Genomic DNA, 21,191 nt, shown 5'->3' with positions numbered 1-21,191 from the left:
AAACATATTAAATTACTTTGTTCTTTTAAATCATTAGCTTTCAAATTATTATCTTACTATATAAATAAGAAAAAATAACTAAATTTTGTTATTTTTAGAAATTTGGAAATACAATAAGTTATTTAAAAAAAATATTAATATTCAAATATCTTTATCTTAATTATAATAAAAAAATTATCTCGTAGACCCCAAAATTTGCCCTTTTCTTTTACATTAACTTTGACCCCCAATTTTGTCTTTAGATTTAAAATTCCAATTACATATATTTTTTAACTCACTCATCATTTAATAATTTTTATTATTTTATATATCATTTTATTTTATTTTATTACCAATACTTTTATTTTATTATTATTATTATATCTTTCTCTCTCCTCTCTCCTCTCTCTTCCCTACTCCCCAACCACCCCACCTCTCTCTCTTCCCATTCTTCCCACCCCCCATTCCCAAGATTTCCCCCCCATTTTCCGCCCCTCCCCCCCCAACCCACCCACCCACTCCACTTTCCTTTCCCCCCATTTTTTCTATTTATTTTTCCCTTTTTGGCCGCAGCCGGCCATTGAAGAGTTTTGGCACTTTCCTTTCCCCCCATTTTTGTTTTTCTCCCTCCACTCTGATTTTTATTTATTTATTTTTCCCTTTTTGCCCGCAGCCGGCCATTGAAGAGTTTTGGCACTTTCCTCCCATTTTTGGTTTTCTCCCCATTTTGCCCCCCCCCCCCCCCCCCCCAATTCCCAAGATTTTCCCCCCATTTTTTCCTCCCCCTCCCCCCACTCTGATTTTTATTTTTTGGCCACAGTCGGCCATTGAAGAGGGGGGGGGGGGCTCCCCACAGCCAGCCCCATTTTTTCTTCCCTTCCTCGTCCAGTCGACCTCCATTTTTTTTTTCCTTTTTCTTCTTCCCCAAAAACACCCAACATCCAGCTCCCCCATTCCTCTTTCATTTTAATTTTTAATTTTATTATTTTTATTTCAGTTTATTTTATTTTATTTTATTTGTAATTCCCAAAAAAACCATCCACTACTATCGGCAAGATCATTGGCCAGACGCCGTCGGCCGGCGACCTCCTTCTTTTTTTCTCATTACCTCACTTCCCGTATCACTTTATTATTATTATTATTATTATTATTGTTATTGTTATTATTATTATTGTTATTGTTGTCTAGAGAGGAGGTTCAGAGAGAAGATGATGAGATATTATGCCAGCTACGCACTACTCAGGCTCGCATATCCATTTGGAGCCTTTTGGCCTCATCTAGTACACACAGAGATGCATTAGTCAGAGCCCTTGACCAGATTAGAGTTGACACTGCTACTACCCTAGAGGGGCTTATTCACATGTTGACAGCTGATAGAGCTACATGTATAGTGTTTTCTGATGATGACTTGCCACTAGAGGGATCAAATCATGTTCGACCCTTATTCATTGACGATGCTTGTTTAGGTCGTTGGGTGCAGTCTGTTCTATTGGACAACGACTCTGCCCTGAACGTCTGTCCATTGGTTACTGCCATTGCGCTTGGGTTTTCACCAGATGATTTTGGGCCTTCTACACAGATTGTTAGAGCTTATGATGGGACTCAGAGGACAGTTATGGGTACACTCAGTACACATGTCATGATTGGGCCAGTTAGTTACTCCATAGTATTTCAGGTTTTGAGGATTCAGTCATCCTTTAACTAGCTTCTTGGCCGCCCGTGGATTCATGAGGCTGGTGCTATACCATTTTCCCTTCATCAGAAGGTGAAGTTCATACACGAGGGGCGCATTATCACGATACAGTCTGATAGAGATATTATCACTTCGTTTGAGCCAGTATTACATATCAGTCACAGTGAGGATGACTTACATTTGACCGGGTTTACGTTCGATGAGGTTCAGGTTGTCAGCTTAGAGGATGGCAGCAGAGATATGGTACCTATGTCATTTGACCAGCACAACAGCACTTTGGTGCTCAGCATGATGAAAGGCATGTCTTATTTGCCTGGTATGGGATTGGGTCGCCGCCAGCAGGGGCCCCACGAGTTTACTTTCACAGTTGATCACGACACGCCCTACGGATTAGGTTACATACCCACAGAGGCTGATGCACGTTATATGTCACAGCTGCGCAGGGATAGAGTGAGGGCTCGCATGTCTGGCATTCCATTTGATTATCCCCTTCGCCCATACACCTTCCAGTTGGCCGACTACTTCATTAGGGGTTCAGAGCATACACCTCGCATAGAGGGGACTGTTCACATTCCAGAGACAGTTGAGATTCAGGACATCCAGCAGGCCCTAGGTCAGATTCATTTGGACACGGGACTACTAAGGCACCTGGTGCCATGATAGTCACGCCCCCATCACCGGACCGAGTTAGTATGTTCTCTATGTGTTTCCCCGAGGAGGTTCCTGACTATGACCTACCTATGGATTTGGGATATGGTACTGACGAGATGGACATGATCGGCATAGGCCGTATCTTCGATGCAGCGCCACACGGGCCCCATACTGTTTTCGACATGTTCAGAGTTTTTGTACTCGAGACTGATGAGGATGACTCTATTCTTGATGCCTACACTGATGATATGGATTTTATAGGCATTGGTCATATCCTTGATGCAGCCCCACGCCCGAATTTTACCCGTTTTCGGTACTCGCTCGGAGCTTTTTCGGTACTCGCCCGGACCCTTCTCTGGTACTCACCCGGAGTTTTTTTGGTACTTGCCCGAAGCCTTCTTCGGTACTCGCCCGGAGCTTTTTCGGTACTTGCCCGAACCCTTCTCCGGTACTTGCCCGGAACCTTCTCCGGTACTCGCCCGAACCCTTCTCCGGTACTCGCCCGAATTTTACCCGTTTTCGGTACTCGCCCGGATTCCACCATTTTTCGGTACTTGCCCGAACCCTTCTCCGGTACTTGCCCGGATCAAATCCCTAATCTTTCCCGGCATCATGATCGGGTCTCCTTTTATCTTTCTCCGGCATCGTGCCTAGATCCCATAGTCCATTCGGTCAGCATGACTTATTTCCCTTAGCCTTCTTTATTGTTGGGTGGGGACAAAATTGTTGGTCATTTGGGTTCTTCACTAGAGTTCATTTCACTCTTGCATTACATGCACTTCGCACTCACAATTCACTCATTCATTCACTCTACTGAAGAGGGGCATATTTGTAGACCCTCAATTTTGTCCCTCGACACTGGCATTTATCCTTCGGGTGTCACATCCACCCATCGTTCGCATATGGCACCACTAGGGCCCCTTTTGGGCTTAGTCGGTGTCCGAGCCTCGTGTGGGTTTGTCTGTGGTCCATTGTGGTGCATATGTGGTTCATTTTGGAGGGTCACCATGGCCATTTTCCTAGTCGTTCACATCACGCTATAGGAAGGAAGTGGGGTCATCCCGATGTTTTAGCTTAGTTGGGGTTTATAGGGGCATGTTGAGGTTCGGAGCACTCAGGCTTGTTTTGATCGTATCGCCCTCATCCAAACTCGGAATCAAGAACCGTTTCTTTTTATGGATTCCTTATTCTTCTAGGAACATTCTGTAAAATTTTCAAAATTTTTTGCAACCGGTCGGCTGGTTGGCAGCCGGTTCATCGAGTCAGCCGGTGTAGAACACTAATTTTTGGTAATTGTTTTGATCATATCTCCCTCTTCTGAACTTGGAATCATGCACCATTTTTTTTAATGAATTCCTTACTCTACTAGGAACATTCTGTCAAATTTTCATAATTTTTTTCCATCGGTTCGACCAGTTGGAATCCGGTTCGGCCGGTTCAGTCGGTTCATTGAGTCAACTGAGGTAAAACACTAATTCTAGTAATTTTGAGGCCCAAATCCTACATGGCTTAGGCCCGTAAGCTCCAGATCGGTTTTGGGCAATGTTGTGGGTCCATTTTGGGCCTTGGTTTGGGTTCCTTGCAGCCCACCACGAATCCATATGGATTCTTGGTGGTGAAGCAAGCTGAAAACTGAAGGAGTGAGCTGGCCTTGTAAGTTTAAGAGAAGTAATGAGGGGTGTGGTTCCCATGCTGATGAAGGGGATTTCGGTGCTGAAGGGGAAGGAATCCAAGAGGCTCAAATGCTAAGAGGGGTATGAGTATAAAAGGTGAGAGGATAGGAGAGCAAAAGACAAGAGGTGACATTTTGGAGAGGGAAAATTTTGCTGGTGAGAAAAACAAAAGGTCAGTAGCATCTTCTGAGTTGAGAGCGTGGGGGAAAGCTTCAGCACTGTGGTTTTTTGAAGAGGAGAGTGACAACATCTCATTTTTGGAAGTCATCATCTGCATACACGGATCATATTTGGTGGAGATTCTGAGGTAAGCATGCTAAATTTTCTTTACTTACAGTTTATCTTCCTCGTCTTCATATGCTTTTTCTCCTTCCTCATCATCTTTTCTTCCCTTTGATATGAAGATTGTATTGCTTGGGTGTGGATAATAAAGTCCACACATGATTGTTGTTGTTTGCTTCCTTAATCACTTAGGAACTTTCTGACCGAATTTGGGATTTTTTACCAATTTGCTGAACCGGTTTGGAACCGGTTCAACCGGTTCAGCACCATAGCTGGCAGCCTCTGTCAGCCATGAGGAACACTTGCCTTTCTTTGTCTGGTTCTCACTCATCCGGGCTCAGAATTGAGAACCGTTTCTTTTTTTTGCTTCCTTAATCACTTAGGAACTTTATGACCGAATTTGGGATTTTTTACCAACCGACTGAACCGGTTTAAAACCGGTTCAATCGGTTCAGCACCATAGCTGGCAGCCTCTGTCAGCCATGAGGAACACTTGCCTTTCTTTGTCTGGTTCTCACTCATCCGGGCTCGGAATTGAGAACCGTTTCTTTTTTTTGCTTCCTTAATCACTTAGGAACATTAAAACCAAATTTGGGATTTTTTATCAACCGGATGAACTGGTTGGGAACCGGTTCAACCGGTTCAGCACCATAGCTGGCAGCCTCTGTCAGCCATGAGGAACACTTGCCTTTCTTTGTCTGGTTCTCACTCATCCGGGCTCGGAATTGAGAAATGTTTCTTTTGTTTGCTTCCTTAATCAATTAGGAACGTTCTGATCGAATTTGGGATTTTTTATCAATAGGCTAAACTGGTTGGGAACCGGTTCAACCGGTTTAGCACCATAGTTGGCTGCCTTTGTCAGCCATGAGGAACACCTGCCTTTCTTTGTCTGGTTCTCACTCATCCGGGCTCGGGATTGAGTGTCGTTTCTTTTGTTTGAATCCTCACTCATTTAGGTGTTTTCTAGAAAATTTTGGGAATTCTTCTCAATAGGTTGTACTAGTTGAGAACTAGTTCAACCTGTTCTGCTGGAGGACTTTAGGTAGCCCTCGATTTTGGCATTTTTCGAGCCCTTATCCATGGGGGCTCAAACCCATTTTCTATAGGGCACTTGTGAGCCATCTTGAAGGTTTAAGTCAGTGTTTGATTTCAGTTAGTATGGGCAATTTTGAAGTTATGGGTGGTGTGGTCTAGATGAGTCTAGTTCGATTTGTATGACATTTGGGGAGTCCCTTACCTCATTTCAACCAGCTATCTTCCTTTTTGGCACAAGCTTTGATGCTTGATTTTGAATACATGTTGCGTGACTGACTCACCCTCTACTGCAGCGCTTGGCTAGGGACCACAGGTACGCATCGTTGGCTTTGGTTATTGAATTCATATGCATGCATGGTGTTTAATCTTGAATGTTTGTTATGTGTTTATCTGTGTTTGGCTGACCTTTTATGCAGCGCTTGGCTAGGGACCACAGGTACGCACCCATTGTTTTGCTTGGTTGAATTCATATGCATGCCAAATACCAATTAGGATTGTGTGATTCATGACATCTATTTAGCCTAGGGTTTCATTTGACCTTTGACCCATATGCTCCCACATACCCAATTCATTAGTAGAGACCGAGTTTCGGGCCTAGAGGGGTGCTACCTCGCATGAGGTACCTTCCCAATGGGTAACCTGATCCTCGGACCCAGAATCTAGTTTTCGTAGATCGCTTTTTCCATACTGGGGTCATTAGGGGTTTTTGTTCTTACTTAATTTTCCCCATTTTAAAAACAAAAATAAAAAGTAAGTGGCGACTCCAAACAACACCGTTCCTCACCGGGGACGGGTTTTTCAAAACTGGAAAACACCAACTTTTTCATTTCTTTCTTTTCTTTTAAAAGCGAGTCGCGCTGGTCCGGTGGATCGGGTAAGGGTCCACACTAATGCCATCAAAGTATGGCATTGGCATCAATTTTTAAGGTTTGTCCACATTCAATTGCATGTTCTGCAAATAAACAAGTGAAAAGTATTTTTGTATTTCACTCTCAAAGCCTCCTTGTAAACCCACATTTGGAGATATTATACTTCTATTATAAGATGTTCCTTCCTGCAATAATGTCCTACCTAATGACGAAAATATCGATAATCACAGATATATCAGTAGTTCAATTTTACGGATATATTGGATATATTGGCAGATATTTTGATACAAAATATCGATTGATTTAAAATTGATCAAAACTTTTGAAAATATAAGATAAAGCTGTTAGAAATGAAATTAGAAGTATAAAAGACATTTTAAGTTGTTTTGTTGAAGAAATTAATATATATATATATATATATATATATATATATATATATATAAGTGTACATTGATTATTAAATCACATCAAATATTATTCTATAATAATATTGTGATATTTGATTATAATATGTTTAATTTTAAAATATATTTAATATTAAAATTATGAATATTTAATTTAATTGTATTAAATGATATAAAACAAATGATGATAAATGTATAATTTTTTAATATTTAATTAATATATTAATGATATGTATTAAATGATATAAAATAAATGATGATAAATGTATAATTTTTTAATATTTAATTAATATATTAATGATATTAACAACTTTTTGTTACTCAATTAAATGAAAAAAAATTATTTAATCATAAAATAATTATAATTAATTTGTTATTTAAAGTAGTGTTTTAATATTTTGTGTATGTGAAAACTTTTAATATATGTATATATGGTGTAGGAATATTAACAAGGATGCTCCCCCAACCAAAACTCCCTAGGCAGCATGTAAATAGCCCATTTTTGAGCTTTGACTTGGTCAACGCTGAGATTTGCCTCGGTTAACACTGGCGTTGACCATCGTTATTTATGTGGAAAATTTCGTTTCCACATGCATCGACACACAGATGTTTTGGCGATATATCGTCGAAATATCCCGATATTTTCCTCCATGGTCCTACCAAGGTTGGTGGGATCAAATTAATCCTTTTTCTATGGTTTTTGAGTAACACAAAATCCCAAGCCAACAACACTGGACAAACTTCCTAGGCTAACACCAAATCCCAAGAACATGCTGAAAACAGGGGATATTGCATACTTTTCCAATAAAACTGGGGATAACTGTAGTATCCTAACAAATCAGTTGATCAAAACAGGGGATAATTGTGGTATCCTAACAAATCAGTTGATCAAAACGGTTTTCCTCTCCACTTCAAGAAAGAAGAAGATTACATTGCATACGTTTCCAACAGAACTGGCTATTCCTCTAAAATTTAATTTCTCAGTATCTACGTATCAAAACAGAGTGATTTTTCTTTGGGAAAAGACGTACTTGGTTGTAGATTTTGGTGATTTAAAAATAATTTTTTTTTTCACACAAAACATTTGATTTTCAGTGCAGTCCAGATCAAAGCTCTTAAAATGCAAAGATGAAACAGAGATTGTTTAAAATTATCTCAGATCAATGACATAAGAACATAATTCACTGTCAAAACTACAAGAAAAAACCCAAGAAATTAATATTACCTGTCTCAAACCTCAAGAATAGAAAGAAAGATATGACAAGAATCGATGTATAAGAGCAGCAATGCGATCCGTTGATAAGCCTTACTACCAACTGTCATATAATGAAGAGGCAAACCTCCATTATCTCAGTTCTGAAACTTTCAAATGCGAATCAGAATCTGAATGGGTCATGGTTAGAATCAAAATGGCCTGTGATTGAGGTGTAAAGTACCGTAACTTATTAACCCAACAATGACTCTAAATTAGAGATTAAGAAGGTGTTATGCAGTTTAATATAATTTAATGACTTAAGTTATTAAGTAGTTTAAATATGTTTGATAAAATAATTTAATATCACAATTTTAAATAAAAATTAACTTTAAATATTATGTTAAAATTGTTAACTTATTTTTAATCTCAAATTTCTTTTGCCTTATTTATTCATGTTTAGCGAGCGTATATTTTATGACTATGATCCTACATTCACAACTCATCTTTTATAATTAATATCTTTGTAGTTAATTTATGTCTCTATAATACTTTGAAAAATATGAATGTTTAACAAATAAATTTATTACTTAGAATTAGTATTTTTTTTATGAATATTAATTATAAAAATATGGATATTAATATCTTATAAAAGCATAAATATTGATTTATTTTATTTAAAATAAATATATATAATTGAACAAGTAATAAACAGGCCTTATATTCTTCCAACATTAATCAGTTTGGTCTCATTCCTCCATTCTAAGGATTAAGTGAAGCTAGAATAGGATAAACAACATTATCTATTCAATTCTTAGATACCGCAGCAGCAGCAGCTGTATTACCAAGAAGATAAGCAACATTATTTATGAGGCATTATATGTCTGATTTACTTCTTCAAACATATATAGTGAGTAAAAAGCTTCCCTAAGAAATGTAGGGGAATCAATTCATGTCATTAATTTTGTGAAAAAAAAAAAAAAAAAAGATACACCTTATGTTCTCAAGGGTATCAAAGAAATTAACCAAAGAATCACTTGATATGATCTGTATTTATCTAGAGAGAAAATATAACAAATTAAATAAAGAAAATCAAGTTCTTTTAGCCTCTATTTAATCTGTCCACATAAATTTTCAAAATTTGTAACGTCCAGTCTTATGAGATTTTCTAATCGATCCCTCAAAGAAATCACGTGACAGTTGTTACAAATCATTCAAATTGCAACAACTCATCCACTACTTCGCTCTCCATGGAATTTATATTAAGTAATCAACTCATCAAGGCGACTACATGAATTAATTTAAAAAATCTGTCTGGAGAAGGCTGGCAGCCTATTCCTTAACTCTCATCTCTCATTCTTCCTTTATTGCAATTTTCATTTTTCATATGCCTCATACTCTGCAACTGAGAACCTAAAAATAAATAAGAAAGAAAAACATAGAGAAAATAAATAACATTTATCGGCTACTTCCCTGATCCAAATGGAGCTCGGGGTTTCTACAATTTTAGAAAAGACCATAAAAGTAGAAGCCCTAGACCTGAAGTAGGTCGAGCTTTAATCGATGTAACTGATGAAGTAGTTGTACTGACCACCACATATCAAGCTTCCACCGCTGTGACATGCTTGATGAGCATGGCAACAACATCTGATGAAACCCTAGAAGCAGACTCTTTCAAGCTTTGAATCCTCATTGCAGTTTCCTCATCAAGCCGTTTTACATTTGACCCACTGCTCCCACTTGTCTACATAAATCAAAAGTGAAGTGAGACCTTGTCATTCTAAAACCTTTGGCAATGACAATATTTGTGCTGATACCTCAGAAATTTTCTTCTGGTGGGCAGCTTCCATATTGGAGTGGTAGAGTTTCACTTCCCTCTCAGCTTCTTCTTTAGCTTGTTTCAACCTCGTCAACTTTACTGAAACACATTGTTCAATAATAGCATCATTTCGGATTACGAGTACTGTAACTTTGGAAAGAGATATGTAAGGATTGGGGTTTTACAGTTTTTAGCATTGGAAATAATCTGTCGGGCCTCCTGCTCTGCAGTCAGCAGCATCTGGATGCCTCCTTGTCCTTTCATGGAATCCATGGAAAATATGCTACCTAAAATACAAGAATAAGTACTTTTCAATCCCATATATAGAGAAATATATCACTGAATTACTTCTGTATAATTCAGGATATATTTCTGAGAAATTTTAATCAGAAAGAAAAAGAAAACAGAAGTAGCATCATTTCATAAAATTCTGCCGAAGAAGATCATTCAATGTCTCAATTGCAGAATGATCCTGCAATTTGATGTAAATGGATCATTCTATTCCAATGCTTTCCAAATGATTCTAAAATACTTATCTCAAATGCGTTCCCCAACCTGGTGGATCTGAGAGATGAAAAAACAAAATGTTGCAACTCAAATCGATGTATTTAAGTGGGTCTTCCAAATTCCATATGCCAAATAAAAGACCCAATTCTTCAAATTGGATTGTGAATAATAAAAAATTTTAAAGGGAGGAAATTGAATTAAAAAAAAAACAAAAAAACAAAAAAAAAAAACAAAAAACCAAGGAAATGAACCCCATACCTGTGTTTAATTTCTTCAAAGGGAGAAGGTTGCAGTTGGTTTTTCAAGGCAAAAATACTGAGGTAGAGGAGGATATTATTTGGCTCTGGTAGTATTGAGATAAAAATGGATCATTTGCCACCTGTTCACCGGCTTCCTTGGTGGCTAGTACTAATTGGATTAAAAAATTGTTACATTTAATTATTTATTTTACTTCAATTCTTTTTTGGGACTAGCCACCTCCTATATTCCTTTTACTACGATTTATTTATTTATTTATTTTGGTGGCACTAGTGATAGGATGTAAATTAATAAGTATTAAACATATTAATTGTTACGTCCCATCACTACTTATCATATAAGCAAGTGTGGCCATCATAGTTTTGTTAACGTTTGGACTATTATTATGATTATGATCACCCTTAAAGAGATTGACACCTAAATCATATTATATCTAATCCTTTGCATCTTTTTGCATCCTTATTAATTTATAACATGTTTTAGAAGACAATTCATAAGACCTAAGTTAGAGTTGAAGAGAAACTTTTGAAAGTAGATTCAAAACACTTTCGTATCTTTAAAAGCGATTTCAAATCATCTTTCAATCTCGAAAGTTTTTTCAAATTATCTTCAATTTCTTCAAAGTTTATTTGAAATATAAAAATCTTCAAAATTTTCTAACTTTCAAGCTTCATCTTCAAATCTACAAAAAAAAAAGAAAAGAAAAAAAGAAAAAAAAAAATCTTTCAATCAATGTTGTATAAATCAAGGTTTAAGTCATATTAAGACCCAAGTTGCAGTCAAACTTAGGTCAAATCAAAACTCAATTCAAACCAAAACTAAAGTCATGTGAAGGCTCAAGTCAATTCAAGATTCAAAACAAATGTCCAACCGTAAAATCATATTATCAAAAAAATTTATTTGGTATCAAACTTCTTCAAGCTCTCATAAATAAAAAAAAGTAATAAAATGGAGATTGTACTTATAACATTCTCCAAATAAATGAACTTTTAACTTAACTTCATAACTTTTGAACATAAATTTTATTTGTACATGAGGAAAATTCATGGACTCTTTTCTTAGACTAGAGATTGTGCTCACTTCACATTCCATATTCTCATTCCCATAAAAGAAGATAAATGTATGCGTTTAAGGGGGTATTTGTCTTTATTTATTTTTTGTGCACATACCTACCAAATTAGAGAGACATCAACCCACCAAAATAATATCAGCATAGTAGGAGCTTGAAATTTTAAATTTGAAAGTGGATTGGACATGTGGGCGCATCTCTTACGTGGATCTAACCTCCAAAGACGTGTTCTACACTCGGTTCTTTCCATAACCACACCCATTTGCCTCCTAAATCACTAACCCTTAATTTCCCAAATGTGTTATCCCTCCGTAGCCAGCCTCTGCCGCCATTGATTTGATCTCTTGAGTCGCAATTCACTTTCTCCCTTCCTCGAAAAACTCCTCGTTTCTCCCTCTACACCCTTCATCTTTAGGTGGATTCACTGCTTTGTTGGACATTCGAAGAACAGCCAGACCTGGTATTCTCAAAATCTTTTCCTTTTTTTTTTTTTCCAAATATATTTTCTTTCGGCTTTAGAGGTTTCGATATCATGATTTTGGCTTTTTTATCCATTATGTAGTCGAATTTTCTATTTTCCATGCTTTAATTCATTTCCATTTTTGCATGGTTGCTTTCTTTGATATATTTCCTCATCTAGATTTGACTGATCTTGATAGCTTGAAGTTCTTAACCTTTTACAAGATTTGAGTTCTTTTATTTTTGGTAAATTTAGTTTTAACGGGATTTCATTTCTTTCTTTCTTTTTTTCAGTGGATTTGTTTTTAATGTGCTTAATTTTCTTTGATTTTCTTCCACATGCAATTTGCAAATATCATTGTTTAGGAACATAGGGCCTGACATATCTCTAAAATTGCTTTTCTTTTTTTCTTATAATTTCTTTTTGTGTGATGTACCTGTGGTGAATAAAAAAGGGAATGGCCTAGGTCCATGCATCTTGGCATAACCTAGATCATATTTGAGGTGGGACAATGTAGCAGCAAGATTCTAGTTTTTTTTAATAGATGGGGATGAAGTCCAGACCCTAAGTGGCCTTGGGTTTGGTCTGGTGGTGGGATAGTGTTATCCTACAAGGGCAGAGCCGAAAAAAGGGAGACCCCAAGACTTGCCCCCATATTCCTTAGTGAAGCCTAGCCACTTGGGAGGCATTCTTTAATGTGATGACTCAGTTTAAGAAATAAGGGTAAGAGATTTAAACATAGATGTACTTGATCTTCCCAAAATATTCCTTTGAAAGCGTTTACTATTTCTTCTTTTTAGTTTTTAAGGAAGTTCAGACTAATAGAAAGCAGCCTTAAAATGAACTCTTAATTTGGAAATAGGACTTTTTTAAATGGTATTCTAAAACTTACATATTGATTATGAAGAAATGCATATCAATCAAGCAAGAAGTTTCATCCTTGATTAATCGAGCATTTGGGTTTTGTTGAAGATATAATAACAAATTCACTAGTCAAGACTAAGCTTTGATTAATCAAAAGCTCAAATTGACCATTTTTACCTTTATTTCCTGAATCCAAAAAATTCTTCTTAAAATAAAGTTTGAAAGTTCTCAATATGTTTTGGGCCTTATAAATTTTAGTAGATTTTCCAAAGCAAAATCCTAGGGTTTCCAAGTGACATGCCTATTTGATGTGCTTGGGACAACTATTTGTTATATCTTCCATTTGGATATGACTAAGTCCTTTAACCTTTGAGAGGGTTAGGGAGATGGATGTGTCATTTTCTCAACCTTTTTTACACATTGTTTGATACAAGATTTGATGTTATGATTTTGATATATATTCAAAAGTCCCTTCAATATGATAATGAAAGTGAAATTATGGTTGTTGATAAAATTTTCATTTCAAAATTTGACTCTTCTTTGTGTTAGTGTTTTAGGTGATAATTCTCTCATGTATAGCATCTTGTTTAGAAACACTAAGGATAAGAACATGTCACCTTCATCTAGAGGTATGGGCTCTTTTCCTTTCAAATTCTACTTCTAGAAATGATGAGACATTTATCATTTTTTTTTATTTCTTGAACTCTAATATCTAGTCTACATTTATCTTTGGGGTTGTGATGCACTAGAGGAAATATGTACTTTGCTAGAAGATGATATTAGTGCTTCTAGGCTAGATGACTTATTTGAATTGTTACTTGGAAGAAGGACCTTATCAAGTTGAGTCTATTGTCATTTCTTCTTCAATGCATAAAAAAATTTTATATTTCATAATTCATCACTCTCTGCATTTGATAAGGTGGTATGTTTTCCCTTTTAGTGTAAGGAACAAGTAGTTGAATAAGACAATTTACTTCATGCTATAGAAGTATGATGTAAAAGGAGTATAATGATACTAGTATAACAAGATAAAAGACATAACCATTTGTTCATCAAGAAGAGGTATGGAGACAAAAGCAATTATGTCAATCATCCTAAGAAATTAAGTAATTCCTTCAATATGGTGATGCTACAAATCATTGTTATCCTAAATAAGATAAAACATATTCTTTTTTTTTTCATTGTTTAGGTTTGCTTTTTTGGAAAGTACAATAGGATGAGTGGAGTCGGAAGAAGGTATGTATTTTACATTTAATTTTATTAGCATATACTAAAATTATAGAAAGGCCAATTTCTTTTTACTAAGTTTTTATGTCTTATATTTACTAGTTTGTAAGACATTTTTACTCGGACTAATCCAATTAACTCATTGATCTACTTACAATTATTATTATTATTATTTTGGGGGTGGGGAGGGGGTTGGGGAACAATTTCTTTATAGCATCATTAATTTGACCATGTATTTCATTTACATTAGCTAGGTTCTAATATTTTCCAAAGATAGTCTAAATATCCCACACAACATACCAAATGGCAAGTGAGTGTTAACTTGTTAATTAACATAGCATACTAATATAACTTGTTGATTAACCGTAAATGGACTTGGGTCACCAAAAGGATTTATTTTTAACAAGGTTCAATTGTGGCAACCCTAACCTTGAGGATGGGCTACAGAGATAATGGGCTCACATGAGACTGAGACCAATTGTGTAGCCACCAGCTCAACATCAAATATTTAATAAAATATGACAAATAATGGAAAGAAAGTTTAGAAAACAACAAAAAAGTTCCAAACTAATGAAAACAAAAAGACTAAGAGATTAAGCCTTATGTCTCTAATACAACCCAAGTTTTAAATTATGTCTAGTAGAAGAAAAGACAAATGGATTCTATGTCTAGAGGCAAAGACATAATAGTTTTAGGGGCTTGTTATGGTACTGCTCATCCTCAACTTGAAGCTTTCTAAAAGCTAGGTTTTGCTTGACAAAAATTAAATTAGTTGTATATATCTCATGTTTCCCTAAGTCATTAGTTATATAGACGTAGGGAAGGGATCACTTATATGGTAAATAAGTATAAAAGCATTCACATGATAAGAGTACGCACATAAAACTCATAGTCAGGGTTTCCACCCAACTCACAGTTATTTGAATACTCCCCTAAATACAGTTCAAGCACAGAATCAGAATGGGGTAGAAGGAAGGAATTGACTAAACTATAGTATGGAAAACTGGACCCTAAATAGAAGCCTTATGTCCTTAGGATTGTTAAAATTTCCAAAGAAAATTAAAGCTTTCAATTTTAAATTAAACTAGGAACTTTGATTTCGAAACATATGTTGTTTGGGTTTTTGGAAAAACAAATTTTTATAAAAACAAAATCTTTCTTTTTATTTGAATAGATGTAGAACAAAAGTTTTAGATTCTCTTCTTATGACTTGCATGAAGAAAAACAACCAAGAAAGCTCAACTCAAGTAAATATCTAAACAACTATTTAGATGTTACCTTATGGTCTTTGAATGTGATGAAGATTTGTAGCTCACTTTGAACTTCAATCTCTCATGATCTATGAAATGTTTCAACCAAGGATGCAAGCGAAAACCAATAAAATTGATCCAAACCAACCAAAATAAAGAAAATTGGTTTGGTTTTTAAAAACCATTAAGATCGGTTCGATTTGGGAATTTTAAAAATTGTCTTAATTGATATGATTTTTTGTTTTATTATCTCCAAATTGATAAAAACTAAACCAATTGGATTTAAAATCTAAATTAATTTGAGTCCAACAGATCATTTAACTAAACCAAACCAACATTAAACAATCTTGGTTTGACTCAATTTTTCATCACTAAGTGGTTGGTTTTGTTTTGATTCAAATAAACCATGTCGGTTTTGATAAATTCTTTTCCAAAATTCAATCAAATCACACCTTTTTATGCCCCTAGTTTCAACTCCAAAAGTTTTTTAAGCAATGTACATTCTTCAAGATCTTAGTGCACTAGGGGATGTTAATTAGTTCTCCTCAATTATTCAATACAAGAGAACTAAGGTTTTCTTGAAGGGTTTTTTCAATTCCATGAGTGCATAAAAAAAGTACTTAGGATGCTAGGGTTTATAAAAAAGAGAGGAGGTAGAGAGATTTCCAAAATCTTCAAATTGTCTTCCACTATTCTCTTATATAGAGAATAGAAGTGAAACTCATCAGCTCATGTCTTACATTAGAGACTTACCCTCAAATTTGATAGTTTTGACTTGTTTTCTAAGAGAAAGTAACTTGTCAAAGTTTAATAGCTTTATTTCTATATTCATATAGTAGTCCACAACCAATTTAGTCCATGGATAAATACAATAGATTCAATTTTTTGTTACCGCTCAAATGTCTATCTCATACCTAAACTCTTTGTAGGACTCTAAGAATGGATTTATGATGAGAAAAAAAATACCAAACAAGCCCAATAGTTTTGTTTGATTCACAATGAATTAGGGGTGTATTAATCTTAGAAATTATCCACAACTAGATGGTGGTGTGAGTTCATCACAATGAGAAAAATCCACCAACACTAGATTTGTGATGAGAAAAAACACAAATCAAGCCTAATAGTTTAGTTTGATCCACAATGCATGAGAGGTATTTGTCTTAGATTCACAATGAGACTAGAAAATTTTCAATAAAAATCCACCTATGCTAGATTTGGATGTCCATTGCATTCTTATCCAGTTCTCTTTCCTCATTTGACTCCACTTTTGATTGATTTACATGCCACTTCATTGCTAAAATAAAACCAAAATCCTTTTATAACTTGAGCACTAGACCATATGAAGCCACTTATGGGGATCTTTTTTTTTTTTTTTTTTTTCTTTTTATAGGTAAATTTTTATCCCTATGGGGACTTGAACCTAGAGCTCCCAAACTTGAGCTAGGCCTCAAGGGCTCTACTACTAGGGATCTAAGTATCATTCTACATTTGGTTTCTTATCAAACACCAACTTTCAAAACATACCATAGGATATAGTTGATGCAAATAATGGAAGCATAGCCTATTATGATGCCATGGTTGTGCTACCAATAGCATACTAAGATCCAACTTGTTAAATACTTACATTTATGCATTTCTCAAATTTATGGGCCATCCACATATTATCACCAACAATGTTGATGAGGCTTTTGATCTTTATTTTACTATATTTACTTAATATATTAGGCACTAAAAATTTTAAGGTCACCATAAATTTTTTAGGTAGCTATTATATTTAGATTTGTTTATTCACTTAAACTAACATATTCTTGACTCCTTATATGCTAAGTATAGATTTTGTTGCTTTTGTTCATTCTTAGGACATATAATTTAATCTTTTTGCCAACTATAACTTCATTTGAATACCTGCTTTTCATTTTTCCTTAGTTGGCGGCATTTTCCCCAAAAAATAGTTGTTTCTATAGATCTAATTATATGGGAAAAAATTTGTCTAAGAAATACATAGTATACATATATGAAAACTTTTATTCATTTATTTTTAATTTTTATGAGACACTTATTTTAGTTACACAACATTACGAATTATATGCAAATGTGGGGTCAAATTAATATGTTCTAAGAAGAAATATTTGAATATCAATGTCATCAATATTATCGATCTCATAAGTATCATACCAAATCCTATCAATTGAATCACTTTATTGAGAAATATGAGATGTCTAAGTCATATAAGTAAAGATATATATTCATGGATAAAAAAGGGAAAAAAATGTAATCAGTGATTAGATTGATAATAGAATAGAACCTTGGGTTGTGAATAGTAAGAAAAATTAGATGGCAACCATTGAGTATTCAACAAGTCCTACATATTTGCATATAAGAATATATTTAGGATAAATATTTAATAATATTAGTGATTATTACCATAGCATTAAATTCCATTAACATTCTAATGAATATATTGTAAAATTTGTAGATATAAGTCTAGTCATGATAGTTGTTTAATGTCCAACAATCCCAAATTTACAAAACTATATTGCACTAGTCTTTTGTCCCAACCAAAACAATTTAAAATGAGAAGTTATATGGTACATCTTTTCAATTATCGATCCATGGGGACTCATGTGAACAAGTCAATAGAATTGAAGTTAAACTATCTCATTTACATATTTAGACTTTTTTGAGATAAAATTCTAAAGAAAAATGGAGTAAGAAGTGTAAAGTAAATAACAAGATGGTGAAATTGTTCATAAAAGGCCACACATCTAAGATCAAATTTCTACTAAGAATAGAATCTTGGCATTCTTCAAGATGATCTATATATCTCTTTCAAATTTATGTCTTTGCAACTTCTAAGTCCAAATTCATCTCAAGATGTAATATAAGATTTTGCACATCCTTAATCAAAGTCTATGATTAATAAATCAGTGAGCCAATTTAAGCATCAAAGATATCATGTCTTGATAGATCCAAAGAGAATTTTGTCGCATTGATAATTGAGATCCAAGAATTTGGAGAATAGAGATAGAATTTATACAAGAGATATACTCATCATTGAAATTCTCCCTTAAATGCATTCATTCTCTAGATATATAAAGATCTAGCCACTAATCATAAGAAATTCAACCTTGGTTCCCATGTTTTATAGCCAAGAAAGTGCAAGAAAATAGAGTGGATGGAAAAGAAAAATACAAAAATCTCTAAACTAAATTTAAAATATAAGCTATGTGGCAACATCTCATCATGCCTTATCATTAAAACAAGTGTAAAAGTAACTATTACAAGCCTTTTACCTCACCTAAAGTTCACCTTGAATAAAAAAGGATCATTTATAATGGAAATCTATTTAACATGAACCACAAATCAAAAATTCAATATATTAACCCTCTCATTAATTTGATCATTGAAATTTTGATGTGAGCTCCTACTTCATTCTCCACCACATAAAAACTTTGATGTATACATATGGTCGCATCAAAATTTCAATTATAGATACTATCTTTCTAGATTTCCATATCCACATTTTGATTCTATGCTTGTAACACATCAAAATTCAATGTGGCATTTTGTCTTCATAACCACATATGGAAATTTTGATTTACTAATTCCTCATAGCTTTTCTAATATCAAACTAAGATGTCCTCTTGCACTTAAAGTACACTTCTAATCTTCAAAAATCGCAAGATTATGTCATGATCCTTTCATACTATAATTTTTCCTTCATTAATACTTAACCACACTCTTTGTAATCATGTTAAGTCATCTTTCCTTCAACACTTTCTTAGTTATCTTTCTCCTCTTTATTTCTGCATTTTCTTTAAAATAAAGAATTAGTCCACTAAATTGTGCCTTAGCATAAATTGAAGCCAAAAACATTGATTTGTCCACTAAATTATCGATGACAATAAGGTAGATTTCTTCGAGTCCTGACCTCACCCTACCCTTCCTCTAATGGGATGGGTTTGGAATTAAGATAAAAGGGTTAGGGGTGAGTTTGAGATTTTTCTTTAAACTAGGGATGGGTTTAGGGCAGGTTTGATTATTGTCTTGTCCTAATTATATATAACTAATTTAAAAATAATTTAATTATTTTTTTTATTTTCCTATTTTAATACATATAAAACAAAGAAAAATTACTTATTAATAAAATAAGTTACAAAAATCATAATATTTACTTATTTATAAAATTATATTAATTTTAATGTAATTTAAAAATAAATAAAAATCAAATGGGGTAGGACGAGTATGGGAAATTCTCATACCTGCCTCATTTTGCCCTGTTTATTTTTTTTTTTTTTTTAGGGTGGCGATAGGAATTACTTTGTGTAGATGGAATGGGTTTAGGATGTGGAAGGTGACTCGTTTGAACCCACCCTATTGCTATCCCTAGCACAAATTCAAGGTAAAGCATTGATTTGTATTCATATACTCAAAAGCATGTCTTTAATAAACTTTTTATACAAACATTGAGCACAAATCAAAGCCTTTTTAACTGTTAGTTATAATTTTAATTTTCAAGTTCCTATGTTAATTTGATAATACATATTATACCCAAATTTTCAGTTCCTAAAAATCTCTAGTCAAAATGAAAAACTTAAGTTATAGTTATGTAACACCCAAATATGATCAGTTTCCCTAAATAACAACTGATTTTGTATTATTCAGAAACTATATTAGTATCTACATGTTTTTTCTTTTTTCTTTTTTTCAACATTGTAGTGGATAAGAAAGGAAAGCATTAGACGATTGATTAGACGCAAAAGCATCTTTGGCCTTGAGAAGAATGGAAGCTGAAGCTGTATTTCCAATGGATCAATAGGAAAGATGGTGTGAAAAGGGCTCATCCCAACAGATAAGGAGGGTTCAAATCAACAATAGTGAATAATGGGCCTTGTAGTTGAATTTAACTTATTCAATGGTGAAGATATGATCATAAAAATTGAAAATGCCTCATATGGCAAGAAGATGGTAAGAGTAAAGTTTTCAAATTTTATCTAGAAGCATCTTGAAGTTCTTTTTTTCTAGTAGACATTAATGACTAAATGGTTTTAATAGCACACAACTTTTGTGAAATGTTACTATAGATGATGAAAATGCATTTCATTTTTTCCATTTCTTAGTTCAATATAAATTGTTTTTAGAAAAACTAATAAATGCCATGAGAAAATGATGAGAATGGCTTTCAAGCATATGACAGTTTTTGTTTTGAGGTCAAATACCAAAAGGTACATTTTAATGTTCATTTTTCTCTTCAAAATTGTATGAAAATTTTTTCTATGTTTCTTTCTTCATTTTTAGCTAAGAAATACATAAAAGATAAATGTAATTATTTTTCTTAATTACTATAAATGAGAATAATCTAAAATACAAAAACATAAGAAAAGTAATGAAAGGAGAGACCATTGGAAAACACCAGAAGAAAAAATATAGATTAGTAGAACTTAAAGTAACAAACTCAACCCTATCTTTGATAGAATTCAATTCCTCTTTGTGATTGGAAGAGCTACATGTCCAATGCAGCCTTTGCCCCTACAAAATGACTCTCAAACTTAAGGTTGCTAGGAAGTTTTGTTGGCATCACATAGATTCCAAATTGGCCTTGTTGGCATCTCAAACCTAGCAAAGTGAAAGTAATAACGATTCAAAAATAGGATCTTTAAGTTTCATAAACCATACCATTGAATTTGGATGTTCCCGCACACTATTTCTCTTCAATTTCATGAAGCTCTTGAAGACCTCTTGTATGTCTTCTACCCAATGACTCCTATTTGGATATTAACTCTTAGATTAAGGAAGATGGAGACTACAATTCTTTTAGAAGATGTGAGATTAAGAGTTAGCCTAACCCTAAACTCTAAAGCTTTTATATAGGCTAGAAATGGACAAGTGGCTGGGGCCCAAAATATGGACTAAGGTCACTTAATCTAGCTCATTGGTCCTATTTCATTAATTAGCCATA

The 21,191-nt window shown here is 34.2% G+C and overlaps 1 protein-coding gene across 3 annotated transcripts; it reads right to left on the bottom strand.

Annotated features, from left to right (window-relative positions):
• Positions 1-8,895: 8,895 nt before the first annotated feature.
• LOC100855246 (V-type proton ATPase subunit G 1) lies at positions 8,896-10,418 on the bottom strand. Of its 3 annotated transcripts, none has more exons than XM_059734936.1 (4): positions 9,783-10,232; positions 9,596-9,696; positions 9,370-9,522; positions 8,896-9,191 (listed from the first exon to the last, which is right to left on the bottom strand). In XM_059734936.1, exons 1-3 carry the CDS (start codon positions 9,916-9,918, stop codon positions 9,379-9,381), a joined length of 381 nt encoding a protein of 126 aa, XP_059590919.1. In that variant the 5' UTR covers positions 9,919-10,232; the 3' UTR covers positions 8,896-9,191; positions 9,370-9,378. The 3 variants fall into 3 exon arrangements, with proteins under 3 accessions (XP_059590919.1, XP_010665274.1, XP_059590918.1); XM_010666972.2 differs by lacking the exon at positions 8,896-9,191 and adding an exon at positions 10,363-10,418 and having other exon boundaries at positions 9,218-9,522; positions 9,783-9,884; XM_059734935.1 differs by lacking the exon at positions 8,896-9,191 and having other exon boundaries at positions 9,218-9,522; positions 9,783-10,230.
• Between the last annotated feature and the right edge of the window lie 10,773 nt (positions 10,419-21,191).

The sequence above is a fragment of the Vitis vinifera genome, chromosome 18 (genome assembly GCF_030704535.1).
Source record: "Vitis vinifera cultivar Pinot Noir 40024 chromosome 18, ASM3070453v1".
Lineage (NCBI taxonomy): Eukaryota > Viridiplantae > Streptophyta > Magnoliopsida > Vitales > Vitaceae > Vitis > Vitis vinifera.
The sequence above is the reverse complement of the archived record's forward strand: the minus strand, read 5'-3'. Positions and strand labels throughout refer to the sequence as shown.